General features: G+C 46.3%; 1 protein-coding gene across 2 annotated transcripts in view; it reads left to right on the forward strand.

The window, feature by feature from the left end:
• The window catches only part of CEP350 (centrosomal protein 350), a 1,459,870-nt gene that overhangs the window by 736,659 nt on the left and 704,584 nt on the right, over positions 1–18,627 (forward strand). For both annotated transcript variants that reach the window (XM_086955422.1, XM_086955428.1), the window contains exon 20: positions 2,845–2,981. In XM_086955422.1, the coding sequence (XP_086811548.1) occupies positions 2,845–2,981 (137 nt within the window). The remainder of the gene's footprint in view (positions 1–2,844; positions 2,982–18,627) is intronic.

Raw genomic sequence — 18,627 nt, forward strand, 5'->3', positions numbered from 1 at the left:
TTTCACATCATGCATTACTAGATCATAGATCAAGCCCAAACCATTTAATCTGGAGCGTAACTAAAGGATTAGGCCTTTTCACTTGAAACCTATAAGTCACCCCTAAGGCAGGCATTTCAGTCCTGAAGGCAGGGTGCTGGGTTATAAGTGTATGGGTGCCCCTGATTAAGCATAACACCCCTACAAACCCCGAAGTCTATTCTCCAGGCCTTCTGAGTGGGGTCAGCTATTTTGATGCATATAGTGGCCATCCCTCGTTACACAATGGCTAACCATATAGTGGCTGTGCACCTGGGCATGTTTGGAATTAACCATGTTGTAATTATACCCCAACACCGTAACCAGTGTTGGCGGTATGATTCTATGCACTTCGAGGGCTCCTCCGGGTAGCTTCCAGTACTCCCGGTAACAGCCTTCCCTGGTCTGCCAGCAAGCTAGTGCTTCTGCCAACCCCAGGCACGATTCTGCCCTCCTGTTGCTGAGCTGAGTTTAAGCAGAGGAAGTTAGAACAATATGTTTCTTGTAACAGGGAGATGTGACCACCTCCAAGAAAGGATTTTGTGTATTTGGCAGGTGTGGGGCGCTTGCCAGCCCACCAGACTAATTTGAAGGGCACAGCGGTGCCCTCCATGCATACTCTAGTTAGAACCAGTTCTGGGAGCCCTTGGCTCACGCTCTGGCGCAAAACCGGACAATGGACATAGGAGTATCCTTCCCCCTGTCCAGCGCCTCCTCTGGGGGGGACCTCTGAGTTTTCCTAACCCCTTTCTTAGGATATCAAAGGGCTTACCTGTGGGTGGGTACTCAGATTTGTCATGTGTCAAGATTCCAGCCTGAAATCACGTCACTGTTCGACTGTCTGGACACTTGAACTTCGCCTGGAACCGATACTGCATCTATGAAGACTCCTGCTGCTCCTGGTTTCCCTGTTCTGCTAGTCCTCTTTGTCATCTGTGTCTGTGCCTCTTCCAGGATCTTCAACAGACCTGTGGGCATCAAGGACACCTGAAGTAGTCTCCCTTGGAGTGAAGGAGTCACTCCCCTGCATCTGCAGGCACCGCAACGAAGCTGACTGTTCTGCTGCTCCTGCCGTCCCACGGACTTCGAAAGGCTCAGCAACACAGGTGGTGGTTCTCCAACTCCCTTAAGGCCTGACCTGTCCTCTCTGCAACTTTGAGGCCAGTAAACCTCTTCGAAACTGCTGGGACTGAACCCCTGTGCACCACAACGACCTACCTTTGCCAAGGCTTGTTGGCTCTGCAATCCAAAGTTCTCCGGGCTACTCAAAGCTCCAGCATCTCTTTCTGCCTAGAACTTCGTCCCCACAGCATCATCTGCACTGTGGGCCTTCATCTTTGGTGAGCTGCTCGAGGTACTCATGCGCATCCTGTGCCTTTGGCCTTTGGGTCCTCTCAAGGGTCTTCTGCTTCAGCGGGCTTGCCTGCTTTTTCTCAGCAAGCTCTGACTCTCCTGCACTTGGTGATTCCTTTGGACCTTGCTGTTGCCTACGTTGCGCCTTCGTTTTCCTTGTCTGTTGCTGCTGCCAAGGCTTATTGGTGCTCCTGCCAGACACCGACCTTCGCTCCCCCGCCCACCCCATCCGTATTCTCCCCCCCCCCCCCCCCTCCCCCCCGGCAGCTCTCGACTTCCAATGTCAGACAGCTATTGTACGGCTCATGGCCTTCCTCAACATCGCCTGGTTCCTCACAGCTGCAGCGACATGTTCACAGTCCTCATTCCTACATCATACCGTAATTGGTGGGCATTGTTCTTCCGTGCCTCCTGGTCACCTACTGGTGGCATAGACTCTGTCCCCACTGCTTGCAGGTTCCTCTCTTCAAGAATCTACCCTTGGATACCACTGGACTCTTGCACAGTCTTTGCCAGCGGCATCTTTACTGAAGTCCTCCATTGTGGTCTACCGCTGTTTCTGGTGCCACTTCGCACCTATGCACCCGGCTTCCCTGGTGTAGGTATCCTGGTTCCTAGAGTATCCATGAATGGGGTGACTCTCCAACCTTCTGTATTCCACAGGGTTTCTTCTTAGTTCTCTGGGAAGGGTCCTCCTTCAAAACTGCATGCGCAACTTTCCTGTTGACTTCTATTTTGTATGTGGCTGTGTTTCCACTCACCTGGGTACTTACCATGGGTGGTTCCTTGTGTACCCAGCTCTTCAGAGTCTCCTGCTCCAAGTCCCGACTTCGGTCGCAGTTTGCATTCTACTTTCTTAGTATATAGTTAGTGATTGTTGTGTAATAAATATCCATATTTTTATAACTACACTGTGTGGTTCTTTTTCGTTTAACCTACACTACATGAATAAATCTGGCAAAGCAAGCTGCTTACCACACCTTCTGGATTAAGTCTGAAGGCTGCTCTCTACAGCTCCCACTTAGAGAACCTTCTAAAGTTTTCTAAGACCATACGTTTTGTCTGTATTAGTGCAAGGTGCTTCACTTAAATAAGTGTGCACCATATACTAAGCCAGCCTTCCACAATATGTGAATCCTCTTGCAGGACGTGACCCACAGTTGATGTGTGCAGACTATATGATGCAATCTATAGAGAATGTTTGATCAGTTTGTGTATTTGACCTTAAGTTGCTCTGTATTGACCTTTGTAGGTATCCATGCCTTAGTAGTCTTTGAATGTCAGTGGGCTGGTTTCTTTCTGTGGTTTGTTTCCTTATTATTTTCTGTCTTCCTTTCATGGTCTCTAGGTGACAAAGCTAGCACTTGATGATTTGTGGGCATCAATGCATTAGTCTTTTTGAATGTCAGTGGACTGATTTCTTTCTGTGGTTTGTGTCCTTATTGTTTTCTGTCTTCCTTTAATGGTCAACAGGTGACAGAGCTAGCACGCAACCGGATGTCTGAGGCTGTTGGTGTTCCTGTGGCTCCTATAACTACACTATTTGACCGCGAACGGCAGCAACATTCAGAGTTTATGAAACAGCTGAGAGCAAGAGTAGATACACACAGGTAAGGTTTAAGGTCACCCCGTTTATGTAAACAAAGAGGGGTTAACAGGATTGAGACCCAATGGTCATTCACTCATTCCATGTTGTGCTTTATAAAGCCAGGTCCCTCACCTTACCGTTTGACAAGTAAATGAGAATAAACGTGCCACATTGGGGGTAATGTTTCTTTCTGGTGTAGCAGGCATTAAACTTGCACAAGAGTGCACATTGTTCTAAGAATGTGGTCCGTGCATCATGGTTAGACCTCATGGGATTGTGTGACTTTGTTAATCACTTGATTTTTGCCAAGAGACTTTTAAACTCTTGATAAGGGCAGTGTAAATATTTGGTCTGCAGCTCAGCTGACTCAATGGGTTACTCGGGATACATAGATAGAAAGCAATCACCAGAGGGTTAGTGGCAACAACAGTAGTTTCAGGTATAATTACATATTTCAATAGCACAAATTTTCTTTGCGCAATTTAAAATCTTAGTCTTGTGGTTTTTTGCAAATCTGTGACCAAGGACCTGATGTCTTCACTAATCTCTGTTCATCTGTTCGAAACTCTGATGAAATTTAACCCCGACTTTATGAACAGGGGTGGAAATCTGTGATATGACTTATGTACTGATGGGTTGTATCCCAAAAGGCCCATTCATAGGTCAAAGTCGCAAATTGACTTGCGTAATGAATATTAATATGGCAGATTGCTATGTCTGACTCCTGCAATTGCCCACAGAGATATGGTGAGCGAGATCTCGACCACCCTCCCTACAGGATTCCAAAATGCCTTCACTAAAAAAAAAAAAGTCCACAAAAGAGAGGACATCACTAAGTAGATGTTATGGGTCTATTGGGAGACCATAGTGTGCGCTGGCCCTGATAAAGCAGGCTTAGGGTTACAGCAGTTCAAAATAAATGTGCTGCTGTCCGCTTATTGGGCTTACTTTCTCTGGCCCACTGTGTAGAAAACTGGGTTTTTGTTGCAGTAGTCCTTACTCTACCCCCCCCCCCCCCCACTGTTTTTACGTGGAATTTGATGCAACATTGACTGAAGTGCACTGGGTTCCTGCTAAACATGTCCCCAGTGCCAGTGTTCTTTTCCCAAAACAAGAATCCTGGTCACTTGATCCCCAAGTGACCAGACCTTTAGCACTTCTGTGAGTCCTTAGTAAGTTGTGGCTCTGGTACCTAGGCATAGGCTCTAGAGAGGGACCCTGAGAGCTGCACCATAGCTTATGCCATTCTATAGGACCCAACACCTAACTCATACAGACTGCCACTGCAGGCTGTGTGACAAGGTGCTCTAAAAAGTGAAAACACGACTTGACTTGTGTGCCATGTCCCCTAAAAGACAGCATGTAATATTTGTAAGCCACCCCTACAGCAGGCCTTACAGCCCTAAGGCAGGGTGCAACATATCATATGTGAGGACAGATATACCCCTGTGCTGGCTGTGAGAAAGTGCCATCTTTCTTGCATAGGTATGCCCCCACTTTTTCCTCAATTGCTGATGTTCTTTGACTAAGTGTGCCCTGGGCTTCTGCCAACTAGGTGCCCAGGGACTGTGTTTCTTCCCCAAAACTGTGTTGAAATCAAAACCCAATTGGCATCTCTGGCCACCTGTCAGCCCCTAGTAAATGGTATCCTAGGTACCCAGGGCATGGTGACCAAAGAAGACCCCTAAGGGCTGCAGCACTTATTGTGCCACCCTTAGGGGCCCTGTGCAGGCTGAGTGTCTAGGTGCATAACTAAACAAAGAGTCGACATGGCACACATCCCTGTGTGCCATGCCCACAAGCTCACTGCCCTGGCATTCATCAGTCACCCCATTAGCTGGGTGCCCTATGCCAGTGTTATGGGCACATGTGCAGGAGCCCTGTGCCCCTACAGTACCCAGGGCCATTCCTGGGCACTGCAAGTGCAGTGCTGCCCTTGAGTATATGGTGCTGGGAGATTGTCATTATGAACTCCACAGCACCATGATGGCTTCACTGAAGACTAAGAAGTTTGATATTAAACTTCTCAGCACATTAAACCTGCACTGATGCCAGTGTGGGATTTAATGTAAAATGCACGACAGAGGGCATCTTAGAGATGCCCCCTGAAACCTAACCAACTCCCAGTGTCCTTACTGCGTGGCTACTGAGGCTGCCACCACCAGATAAGTTTCTGGACCCCTGGGTCGAGAGTCTGCTGCTCTTGGGGGCCTGAAACAGTGCACATCCTGGGAAGAGGTGCCAAGCCTCCTCCCCCAGGATGGGCAGGGGAAGCTTCAAAGGCATGCCGCCTTTGTGAGCTTCTCCAGGCCTCTTGCTGTACTCAGCAACTGGCCCCCACCTGTTCTGACCCCCACTCTGGAGGGAAGAATGGAGGGAAACCCTAAGTGAGGAAAGGGGTTTGTGCCAGCCTATGCCAACTCCTCCGCTCAGGTGGGAGAGGCGAGGTGAAGCACAGCTCCCGGCTCCGGCCATCTTGAGGATGGGGAGCCCTGCCCAATCAGAGCTAGGCTTTTGCCCCCTCCCACAGGAGAGGAGCAAGCTAGGGGGTGTACTCATCCCAGGACAGGGAGCCATTGGTCCCTGCCCTTGCCCTACCTGTAACACCCCTACATTTAGTATTTAGGGGCACCCTGAACCTTCCTTCCTCAGATCCTGATTACAACAAGAAGAACAAGAAACAAGACGACCTGCCTTGCAGCTGCTAACCAGAGGACAACGCCCACTGACTTGGCCCCAGAACACTACAGGCCTGTTGATCCTTGAACATGCTCCTGCGAAACTCTGGCGTCTCCTACGGACAGCAACCTCGAAAACCCCAGAGGACCTGCCTGCCTTGAACCTTCCAGAAGACTGGGACTCCCACGAGCAGTGGTTCTGCTCAAACAGCAACCACAAATCCAGCCCTCTCTGCACCCGCTGAGCCCGTCCTGTGCCTGAATGATCCAAGACCACGAGGAAGTCCACCCGATGACTGTGACCCAGAGTCCAGTGCCCAAAGACCCTCCAGGACGACCCAGACGACGCCTGCAGCCTCAGAACAAGGGACTCCTCCAACAGCGACCAGCTGAGGGTAAGATTTACCGACACCAAAAGACACCCCTGCACCCGGCACCCTGCAGCTCCCTGTGCCCTCCTTTGGGGTACCTACCTCTTCTCCAAGATCCCAACTTCCCTCTCGAAGTGGTGGTCGCACCTGAAGAATCTCTGTCCCCGAGTCTGCAGCCTTTGTTCACTTTTTAACTTTCCCATTGGATAACATTTAGCGCACGACGGCTCAAAAGCACCCTGCACCCTGCTGCCCGAGTGCTGCTGGAAGTGCAACTTTTACACTACTTTATTTCCCCACTTGACCTGAGTAAGTGACCAGGAGCTCAACTCCCACAACTGCGTGGCCTACTTGCTTGCAGCCACCAACCGAAGGCTCCCTACCCTCCATTGGCTTGCATTGGGCCTAATCTCTCTGCACCCGGCTGCCCTGTGCCGTTGAGGGTGTAACAACTGTACCTTTCAGACCCTAGGAGACCCCCGAGTCTATCAAAGAAATATTCCCCCTTGACCTATATTATTTTACTGGTATATATCCAACACTTTACATTTCTGTATTTTTATACATCAGGGCAAACAACAGCTAAAGCCTTTTTTTTAGATTTTTATTATTTTATCTTTGGTTATTTTTCAGTACAAAAATGTCTTTCATTTATAAATTGATCACATCAGTTAATATATTTTATCAAAAAACACATAGTATAAAAACTCATCTTCAATAAGAGACTATTTCATGCAGGGAAAAAACAGATTACAAAACAATCAACATTCACACAGGTACATACACTCCTTACTTATCATACATGCTACATTCATTCTTGATTCTGCGTCCGAGGGATCACAGATGGAAGTGCAAAATACGCAAGGTCTGCCCTGTGCCGTTGAGGGTGTAACAACTGTACCTTTCAGACCCTAGGAGACCCCCGAGTCTATGCCCAGAACCTTAACTCTAACAGTCGAGTATTTCCCTAAAAGCCGATAACTCATTTTCCTTCCATAGGTAAACATTGACTGGTTTCACTTGGAAATTCTTCTAAGTGTAGAGTTTTGAAACTTTAAAATATTCACCTAAAATCAGCCGAATAACGAATTCCTCACCTGTGATCAGGAAAGAAGCCAGTACTGTGCCTTTTAGCCCAGTACTGAACCGTAAAAGTAATTATAACTGTACTTACTTGTAACTTGAATTTCCTCCCATAGGTTAACATTGCTTGGTTTTCACTGAAAGGTTTCCAAGTGAGAACTTTGAAAATTCTGTTATATTCTTTAAAAATCACTGCAATAACCAAAACGCTTTTACTTAACTGTTTACAGCTTAGGTCCCACGACTGAATCTAGGATCCAGTCCTGTGGTTACAAAAGTAATCCATAAAGTAATCAACTGCATTTATGTAGAAAAACCCATTGAGCTCAATGTTAAATTGTGTTTGAAATTGTGTTGCCTATTGCAACCACTGTAGCTATTGTTCATGAAAAGTCTATTGCCTTTTTGCAAAGTAATTACCTAAAGTCACTCATATTGAGAAAAGTATATTTTGGTACCTTGTTGGTTCTAAAATAAAACAACTATATCTTTTAATACAAAACCATTGGCTTAGAGTTCAGTTCTTGAGTGTGTGAGACCATTTTGCTAGCTTTGTGTGTACAACAAATGCTTCACACTGTCCTCTGATACTGCCTTACTGCTCGACCAAGCTAAAACTTTAGAGAGTAAGTTCTATCTAACTTTAACCTCTGCCATACCTCTGGAGACTGGGGAGTCTATGCACACTGTACCTTACTTTGGTCCAGTATATATAGAGGCACTTTCTTACACTGGCCAGATCCATTACTGCCAGTACACGTGAACAGGGAAGCCATCTTAAGGTATGTATTGGACTCTGCTCAAAATGTGTTCAACAGCTACATATTCGCTCCACTGAAGCTTACGGTGTTTGGTATCAAACACCTCGCATTAATAAACCCACACTATTTCCAGTTAAGGATATATTAACACATGGACCCAGAGGGTAACTTAGAGGTACCGCCTGAACCCTGCCACCCTCTAGTGTGCTAGCTGACTGGTCCAGTCCCCTACCACAGATGAGCCTCTGACCCCTGGGGGTGAGAGCCTTCGCTCTCAGGAGGTCAGGAACAATGCCTGCTCTGGAGAGAGGTTTCATCACATCCTCCTCCAGGAAGGCTGGTAAAATTAGCATTCCGAGGCAGAGAGCTTCAAAACGCCCATGGCCTTTTGCTATGTGAATCTGGCTTCCCTCATAGGAGAGGATGCCATCCCCAGCCCCCTTCCTCCTCCGCCCTGGGACATCTAGCACCAAGACAAGCCAGAAAATTAGCTATGGAGGAAGCCTGTTAAACTGCCAGGCTGGACATGCCTCTGGGATGACCAGCTGTAAGTGAACTCAGCAGGGGGATGCCCACTCCCCAAAGGAAGTGGTCATCTAGGGGTTTTAGTGACCCCACAGATGAGTAGCTCATTGGCTAACCATCACTCTCCTTAACGCCCCTAAATTGAGTATTATGGGATCCCCTGATACCAGGTCTTCAGATTTCGATATACACAAAAGAAGTTGTTGACTGAGAAGACTGCTGACCCGAGTAGCACGACTGACTTGGTGCCAACCCTGAAGGCCTGCTGGTTCCACCGGATCCTCATGGAGCAATTGCTTCATCCTGCTGCTGCACAGAACTCCCGAACTCAGAGAGCTGTGAAAGCTTCACAAATTGCCAAAGGAACTCTTTTGGAGTAGAGGAGCTTCTTCCCTGCAGTCCCACGTACCAAAGAGCAAGACCCAGTACACTGAGCTGCAGCATATGGGGACCACTGATGCAGCAGCTGCCCAGGAAGAAGTAGCAGTGCTCCTATAGTTCAGGATCCGTCCTCCCTCCAAGTGTGAGGACGCAAGGACCTACCGGAGCTGCACAACAATGCCTGCAGGACTGGACCACTTGCAGCAGCCAATTCTTGTTGTGTCCAGTCCGCACACTAGCGCAGAAGAACGACCTGCACATTGAGGGGCTTCAGGGACAGTGAGACCCACATTGGGAGTGGCCCTGCTGTCCTGTTTTCCCAACTGCAGTAGAAACAAAGACCAAGAGTGAGTCTGCAACCGCTGCCATCCGAAAACCTCAAAGCACCTGTGCATTCACGTTCCAGAGCATGAATCCAAGGGAGGTGATGGTGCTAATGGGGTCCCCAGACCCACAAGAGCTAAGTTCATCCTTGGGTTTGTCCAGATTGGAGCGGCCTCTTTCTGCAGGCCTCCTTCAACTGTGATTCTCCAGCACTGGATCTGTCGTCAAAAGATACCACTTTGCCCAGAAGCCCAAGGAGAAGTGAACCAAGGATGTCCCTGTGTGCCCGAGGATCTCAAGAGTCAAGTCCCCCTGTGGGTTCCCACAGACTTGTCCTTTAGTCCCAGCTTGCAGCCTCTTTGTAACCGGACTGTTCTCCCATTGAAGTGAATGGGACACCGGATGCAGTGACACCTCTGCACCCGAACGCTCCTGAGCCTCCAGAGGTGACCTGTTGGTGTGGTCTTGGACATTCCCCCATACTCACCATAAATCTTGAAAGACCGTTCCGTAAGTTGCTGCTAAGTGCCCAAATGGACTACATGTTTTTTCCTACTTTTTTGAAAACTGTAATAATTCTTTACCTCAAAAGTGTTTACCCGATTCCAATTATCTTGGTATCTAAATTTTTATAAAAGTGCTTAGCATTTTTATAAATTTGCATTTGATTACTTTGAGTGTTACTCATTTACTGCTATTGTGTATGCAATAAATGCTTAGCACTACCCTCTGATATTTCTAACTGATCACCCACAGTACCACAAAAGAGAGCACTTGGGGTGTCATTTGTGCCCCTGTAATTCATTTGGAGTTTGCCTGGACTCTGTGCTCAGGTTACCCCATTTTGGTTCACTATATAGCTTCCTACACACCAGTTTAACCCATATCAGTTTAGAGGTTCTCCAGCATATTTTTCCCACATTCAGATGCTTGAATCATTCACAGTTGTCAAAATGGGAGTCCCTCTGTAACTTTGAAATTGCACCAGTGTGCGCTGACATAAGTAAGGGATTCAGCCAGTGCCCCCTTCATTAATACACCCGCCTCATTATAAAACTTTGGCCAGTGAGGTAAGGGTGCTCCATGGCTTACCCCTCCCAGAAGAGTTCACCCCTCAGGTTTCTACTGCACGTTGTTTTTAAAGGGAATCCCAGAGCTTTGCTCTTCTTCAGAGAGCAGATATGTTCATTTTTGGATCTTTTCTTGGGCTTTAGAGACACTCATGACCTAATTCCCTCTGAAAAATGGCAACAGAAGAAGCATCTAAGAGGAGCCAGTTCAAGGCTTTGATGCCTGTAGCAAAATTAGTTTTCTCATATGACCCTCATAAAAATTGTATATGCTACTTTTATCCAGACAACAAGGCTAAGGACTGCAAACTTTGTCTACTAAGATCGATTCACAAAAAACAAGACGTCTCAGCTCCTCCCCTCAGGAGTTGTAAGGCTAGTGCCTTTAAATCTGTGAGAAAAAGATGAAAGAAAGCCTAAAGATGCATAGTCCTCTACGGTCAATCTAAACCTAAAACCAAGGAGAGCAAGAGGAAAATAGCATAAAAAAGCTCTAAAGAAAATCTAAGATATCTGTCTGATTAAAAAGAAAGAGGCCCTCCTCCACCAGCCTGCTGGCAAAAAAGCTGAGGGTAAACCTACTGTTGATGACCACCCTGTGGGCAACTCCAGTCAGTGAATCCTAGGCCAAAATGCTTAAAGTCAGTTGAGGAAGACTATGAAAACAGCTTACCCATCAACAATCATGTCAAGGATGACGCACTTGTCAACAGATTCAGCCAAGATTTGTTGACTGTTACTGTTGATGCTGCAACAATCGACAACACCGCAGTCGGTAACAGTACAGTCACAGACACTGCTGTCAATGATGGTACCATTGACAACACTAGTGTCATCCCCATTGACGACACCATTCAAAAGTCACCAGCATTTCAAACTGCAAATCTGTAGCGATTGGAGCACACATCTCCAAGCAAATTCACACCTTATTCTTTGCAAAACTCTTAGACAAGGAAGCAGAGGAAGGTTATGACCCAGATGACCCATTTGGGACAGCATATAGTCCAGGACAAATCCACGTATAATGTCTGGATACAGAGGAAGAACAAGAATATTCCCTGCAACATCATACAACCGAAATGGGAGAGACTATTTTGACCATTATTGCGATTTATATGAGGCAGGATAAAATACTAGGAACAGAGTCCTGTAATGCGAGTGCCAGTAGACCTTATCAAAGACCTAAAACATATGATGGCTTATTACTGTACCCATTTTCCAACTGGTCCTAAACAGTCTGTTATCGCACGCTTCAGCAACTCTCTACTCCAGCAGAATCTGCAACAAGTATTACAAGAAGGTCACTGCCATCCTCAAACTCCTCAACAAGTGCAACAGTTCCTAGACGTACTTCAACCTCTGATCCAGGTAGCGATTGAAGATGATGATAACCATTTTACGGATGTTGAAGACGGGAAATATGACCAACGCACCTACCTGGGGGAGTTGAATGGAACAATTAAGTCTTACCAGTTGGAAACCCACCAATCCATTACCACTGGTGAATTCCCCACCAGATGACATCAGTAGATTTCATTCATTGGTGGATAGATGAGCCAAAAGAGTCAACCTTCCGTTTGCAGTGAAAGAATCTGATTGCTTCCTATTTGACTTTAAGGATCAGCTAAGAATTCATTCTGCTAAATTCTTCTAGTAATTCATCTGGCAAGAGGAAAGAAAGCTTAATTAAACGCCTGCTGGTATAGCTCCAATGTTACCACAGATAGATAAAAAGTTTGAAAATCAATATAATTCGCCAGTGTGCCTCCTAGGTCACCCAAAGGCAGACTCAGTCACAGAGAACGTTCAGAAGATCCAGGAACTCAATGGCACCTTGCACAGCACCACCAGACAGAAAAGGGTGGAGATTTGATATGGCGGACAAAAGATTTGTTTCCGACTGCCATGTCTTTAACAGTGACAACTGCAATGGCAACAGTTGGTAGGTATGGTCCACAAATGTGGTCAGATATAGCCCTAGTATCTAGAATTGCTACTGGAAGACAAAATATAGGAGGTGAAAGCTATCCTCCATGAAGGCGAAAAATCTTCAGCTAAACAATACATTTTGTTAAAGGACACAGCTGCTTTCCAGGAAGCGTCCTGGTGCTAGTGTCAGAAAACTAGTGACGCAACCATTTATTAATCCAAATCCTGTAGCTGAGATGCAAAAAGGAAGGTCTTTAGCTGTTTGTGAAAGATTGATTCAGAGGTAACGGCACGGAGTGCAATAAAAGGGCGTCCTAGAGCTTAGAATTCTCCAGTATTGAATCTTTCATAGATTTACATGCTTGAATATTCCCTGTCGTCATGGTGGGAGTTCCACAGCACTTAAATAAGCAGTACTAAAAGAAGTACATTAGAAAGCATAGTGAATGCAAGTTCATTTGTTAACCTATTCACATCCTTATAAAAGACCCAAACTTCAGCCAATGAGATAGAAGCCCTAAGACCCCAAGTTCCCTGTAGAGCAACCATACGAGTAGCGGCTGCTACCTGACGGGAGTGGTGGTGGAGGCGGCGGCGGCGAAGTGAATGAAAAATTTATAAAAACACTTACCTGGGCCAGCTGGCCGGCCGCCATCTGTCCCGAGTCCTCTTCCTTTTTCCTGTCTCCGATGGCAGCAGGAAGCACCCGGGCTACCAGGCTTCCCTATGCCAATTACAGTGCTGCCGTGCAGCGTTGTGATTGGTCTGAGCACCGTGCTTTGGCGCTCAGATGGGGACGTGGAGACTTTGCATGTACCTCACCAGGCTGTGTAATGCAGCCTGGTGGGGAACATGCAAAGTGTGCCTGACTGTTTGGCCAGCCCAAGAGGGCTTGCCAAGCCGTGATGCGCACTTGAGGAGTGCAAACCATTCCCCCTATCTCAGATTTCTAACTACCCGTCGTGTGTGAGGGAGTCTCTCTGAGCTATGCTCTTACTGGAGCAGGAGGTATAAAGAAAATGTATTTTTTAGAGGAAGTTCACCTAATGAATCTGGACAAATTGTTATCAAGAGGAGGGGGCCGGGGAAGAAGAACGAACAGAGGCCGAGGAAGAGGAGCAATGGCCAGCTCACCAGCACCAGAAAAACCAGAAGAGCAAAACGTAAGAAAACAATACGCACTACTCAGTCTGAAGTAATAAACACAAACCCAATTGCAAACCTCTCAAAGTACATTTTATCAAAGGAAGAAACCTCATTATTAAACAAAGGACTATATTTTTGCCCAGAAAGTCATTACAACCACACGGAGGTCAGGATTGACTTTTTCAAATATGTGAGAAAATTAAAACTGGCAAAAATATATGCAAATAAGAGAACAAACAAAACTTCAGATGAAAAAGAACAAGAAATATCTAATGTGACAAATACACCGACCTTGACAATTGACCAAGTCCCTGATCTCAGGAACATGTTTGACCTACTCTATAATTTGGAGGATGAAAATCTAACGAACACACAAATGTTAGACATACTGGAAATTCAAACAGACAAAAGAGTGGACAGCGGGCTGAAAAGAAAGTCCAAATACTGCCCTGTCCTGTCACCAGGAAATAGATTTGACCTTTTCTCTGACACAATCATTGAGGAATTAGAAAAGATGCCTAAGAAGCGCAATTGAACCAAAAGAGAAAATCTCACCAGTAAGGAGAGAAAAGCAATGGAAAAATTGATGGAAAACAGTGAAGTGACAATAAAGCCAGCTGACAAGGAAGGAAATATAGTACTAATGGACACAGTGGACTATAAAAAGGAAGCCATGAGACAACTAAATGATACAAAGAATTATCAAAGACTAAATCAAAATCCAATCAACAAAATGGTGTTGGAATTGAATGAAAATCTTACAGAATGGCAGAAACAAGGTCTACTCAGTGACGAAGAAGTCACATTTTTAACAAAGGACCTCCCGACAATACCAACTATATATTTTTTACCAAAAATACATAAAACACTAGACAATCCACCAGGGAGACCTATTGTTTCTTCATGTAATTCCATATATGAAAATGTATCAACATACATAGAACAATTTTTATTTCTAATAGCTCAGAGTATGAGCTCATATATAAAGGACACTGGGGACTTTCTCAGAACCCTATCTGACAGTACGTGGAGTGAGGACTACTTGTTAGTAACAATACAAGTAGTGTCACTATATACATCTATCAGACACGAAATAGGCTAGGAAGCATGTAAATTCTTTTTGAAACAACGTAGCATTACGTAACGCAAACATTCAGAAATGTTGATCAGAATGATCGAAATTTGCTTGGTTAACAACGTCTTCACTTTTAACAAAGAACTATTCAAACAATGTTGTGGTACAGCAATGGGCATTTCATTTTCTCCTAATTTTGCCAACATCACGATGGGATGGTGGGAGAGAGAATTGGCATGCGACTCTGAAAACCAAGAAGAGCTGGATCGAATAGTGTTCTGGGTCAGATTTATAGATGACCTCTTCCTGATATGGAGAGGCACGGAACAGGAATTTGATCGATACTTTTCCAAATTAAATAACAATGGAATAGGCCTCTCATTCGCCAGTACCAGAAGCAAAAGAGAAATAGAGTTTTTGGACACAAACATTTATATAGAAAACAATGAGATCCACTATACACTATTCCGCAAAGAGACAGCAACAAACAGTATATTACACGGGACGAGTTTCCATCCCAAAGCACTCCTGGAAAGCATCCCCTATGGGGAGTTTAGCCGAATGAAACGCAACTGCTCCAAGCCGACAGATGCCACGGATAAAATTGAGAAACCGGATGAAAACAAGAGGCTACCACGAAACAACACTTAAGAAATGCAAAAAGCGGGCAGAAGGTAAAACAAGGGAAGACACATTGATCCCCAAAAGGAAAGAAGAAACACAATCAGAACAACAAGCACCAAGATTCATCACAACATACTGCAAGGAAAGCACGATCATAACCAATAAAATCAAAAAATACTGGCATCTAATCTCAGGAGATCCAGACATTGGCAAACTGTTGGGTCCCTATCCAAATGTGACTTACAAGAGGGCAAGATCACTAAAGGACATACTAGTGCATAGCCATTTCCAAGAGAAACAACCCACAAATTGGCTAATAAATCAACAGAAGGGATTCAAAAAGTGCAACACATGCAAGGCATGTAAAATTGGGAAAAGCATTCAAGATCCCAATGGCAATGTGATAAATATTGAACAAAACATCACCTGTACATCGCATTTTGTTGTGTACGTAATAGAATGTAACTGTAGGGTGCAATATGTTGGCAGCACGACATGCATGGTGAAGAAACACATACTTGAACATATTCGAGCTGTCAAGAATGGAAACATTGCATATGCCACAGCTAAACACCTTGCCCAATGCCAAAAGGGAAACTGGACAGCAATGACGTACTATGCAATACATATGATCCCCCCAGGAGAACGAGGAGAGGACAGGATCAAGAAATTGCGTCAAATCGAATCGCGATACATCATACGACTCAGAACGGAGTATCCCCGTGGGATTAACTTCGTCGAGGAACTTTATGTTCACCTTGATTAAAGAAGGACATAAAAGCAGGATAAAGATCTAAACAGGTGCCTCCAAATTGACCATGGTGTAGAAACACACCCACAGAAAATGAGAAATATGGGTACTATACCCAACACTGTAAATTTGTAAATAGTGGAACTTTGCAGAAAGATAATGTCAAACAAAGCGCTAACTCAGGATCAGGTGTACTATGTGTAGGAGGGTGGATACCTGACTATGGTTACCCCCAACTTTTTGCCTGGTGTTTTGCTGGTTTTTCGACTTAGTTGACCTGGGACCCTGCTATTCAGGGCCCCAGGCTTACTGCTCTCTCTGTAAAATGGATTACATGTACCTTAGGTACATATCTAATTGGATACTGAGTCACCTTATCAGTCCCTGTACAGTGTACCTTAGGTACCCAGGGCATAGGTGTACCCAGGGCCTACCAGGGGCTGCAGCATGTATTATGCCACCCCTGGCTGGCCATCTAAATCTGAAACAACTGGCTGCACGACAGCTGGGGCAAAGTGTTGTAATCACCCTTTGCTTTAGATATAGTATACCTATATCTAACCCTAAAATAGACACATGTATTCCTATCAGTCACTCCTATGGCAGGCCTTAACAATCCTGAAGGCAGAGTGCTTGGAATTATGTGAGATGGTGCTCTGGCATGAGCTGAGCCCGTCTGCAGCTTGCGGAACCAAGTCCTAATAGCTGTTCTATGATAACACGTACCATATACTCTTAAGTGCATTATAATCCTCGCGGTTATTTGCTATCTTTGGTATCGCTTTATCAAAACATGTCGAGTAAGGTGTCATACGAATTGGAATACTAACCCCTCGCCAATTCTGGCGACGGGGTTAGCATTCCACCCTTCTAGAGGGACACGACATGTATGTAACTGTGAACCCCGGTTAAAGTTAACTCGAGCCTCAGCATCACAAAATGGTTGCTGCCACCACAGACACAAGTCTGACCCCCTGCAGCTGGGAGTCCTTCCAGCGAGGGGAGCTTGGACAAAGGGTTTCCTGTCAGGGGCGGTGCTCACTGTGCATCTGCCAGTTTGAACCAGTTCCAGGGGCACACCAGCCCCTGAGCTGGGGAAGACTGGACAAAGGAGAGGGGTGTAACCACCCCCCTTCCTGGTCCCACCCATGGGCAGGACCTAGTCGCGTGCCAGCCCCTTTCTTTAGAATAAAGGTAGGCCCGGGGACCCTTCCAAATTAGATCATCTTTGAATCCTGAAACTGCTTTCTACGAAAGAAACTCAAGACTTCTTCTCAAGATTTCTCCCTTGTGACTAAGGAGTAGTCACCCTGCAGCAGCAGGCACCAACTAAGTATCTTGCGGTTTGCTGCACGTCCTTCCTCCGGAACCAGACCGACCAGCACGACGAGACCCGGACTCCCTGCCCTCTCTGACCTCAACCTGCCTCTACAGCACAGCTGAGAACCGTGGGTGCGACGAGACCAGAGGACCCGGCGACCATCGGAACCAGCACGACACTGACCCAGCACGACCGCCGAGGGACCCTCGAGTGGGGGCATTGGGGTAATAGAAGCCCCAACCCCAAGCAGCACGAGCACCAAAGTCCAGCCCCCCAGCATCCACCAGATCTGCGTGGGGCCCTTTTGCTTCTGTGTCGCTTGCCACGTTGTCCGGTCACTTGCCCGTTGGCTAGTGACCCTCCAGACGACGTCCTAAGTTTGTTTCACCGCTGGTCTAGCTCCTCTAGACTGGCCCTCGTCTCCTCTTGAAGGGGACCTTCCTCGGACCATCCTGGTCCACTCCAGATTCCATTTTGTGTCGCCACGTGGGCTTGCCGTAGCCAAGGCTTGTTGCCTCCTTCACCGGATCCAGCATCGCCAGCAGCAGACATCCGACGTGGGACAGCTCGCAGACCTCCAGCCTGGTCGACATCAGCGCCCCTGGTCCGTGCAGCAGCAGAATCCAGTGTCACCTCTTCACCTGGCTGAGTGACCTCGACCGGTGCCATCCTGGTGCCCACCTAATCACTGGCTAGTGATTCAGAACTCGGTCCCCTCTGCTTACAGGTACTCTTCTTCACTGATCCATCCTTGGATCAGCCCGGAACATCTTCACTGGTCGCCTGCCAGCAACTTCCACTTCAGGCTCCTGGTTCGTCAACGAGGATTCCCGACGACACTTGAACCCTATGCAGCCGCAGCCCCATGGCTAGGTAAACCGAGTACCACGGTGCTCCAGCGTAGATCTACTCTCTAAGTGTCTAGATCCACTTTCGTTTTTGACCTACCTAGTCGGGTTCGCCTGAGAACACTAACTTTGCATTTACTAGTATCCATAGACTTTGTCCCGCATTGCGCGTGAGAGTTCCCACTCTGCACACGGCGCCCCTAGGCCTCCTGCTTCTAATCTAAGGGTTCAGTATTGTAGGCCTAGCGATTCCAAAGGCCTTGAGAACTGTTACTTACCTGCTAGTGATTCGCATTCCACTTCCATAGTATATGGTTTTTCGTGCCCCTCGGGCATTTGTGTAAAATTTGCGACTTTCAGTATTTCTTTAAGAGTTTTGTATTGTGCTTAGCGCCCTGTCCTCATAAAGAGTCCAGGGTTTTTCTGTTATAAATAAATATCCTTTTATTTTCTTAACAACTTGTGTGGTGTCCTTTCACTTGGTGTTCAAGGGGTAAATGTGATGGTATAACAGCTGGCTTAACACGCCCTCTAGAGTTTAGCCTAAAGACTGCTCTTGTCCATGCGACTAGGATAGCTGGTCTATAAGGTTGACTTACAACCAATCATCAATAAGGGTCGTTTGGACTGATACATAGTGATCACTAGAATAGTGAGCACTGCATATCAGGCCAACTTCTCACAATATACACTGAAAATAGCGCAACATTGCCATTGCTGAATAAAGTGTACATGATAGAATAATAGTACTATACTATGGACAATGAGAGATACATGAAAT

The sequence above is a fragment of the Lissotriton vulgaris genome, chromosome 1_1 (assembly GCF_964263255.1).
Source record: "Lissotriton vulgaris chromosome 1_1, aLisVul1.2, whole genome shotgun sequence".
In the NCBI taxonomy this organism is placed as follows: domain Eukaryota; kingdom Metazoa; phylum Chordata; class Amphibia; order Caudata; family Salamandridae; genus Lissotriton; species Lissotriton vulgaris.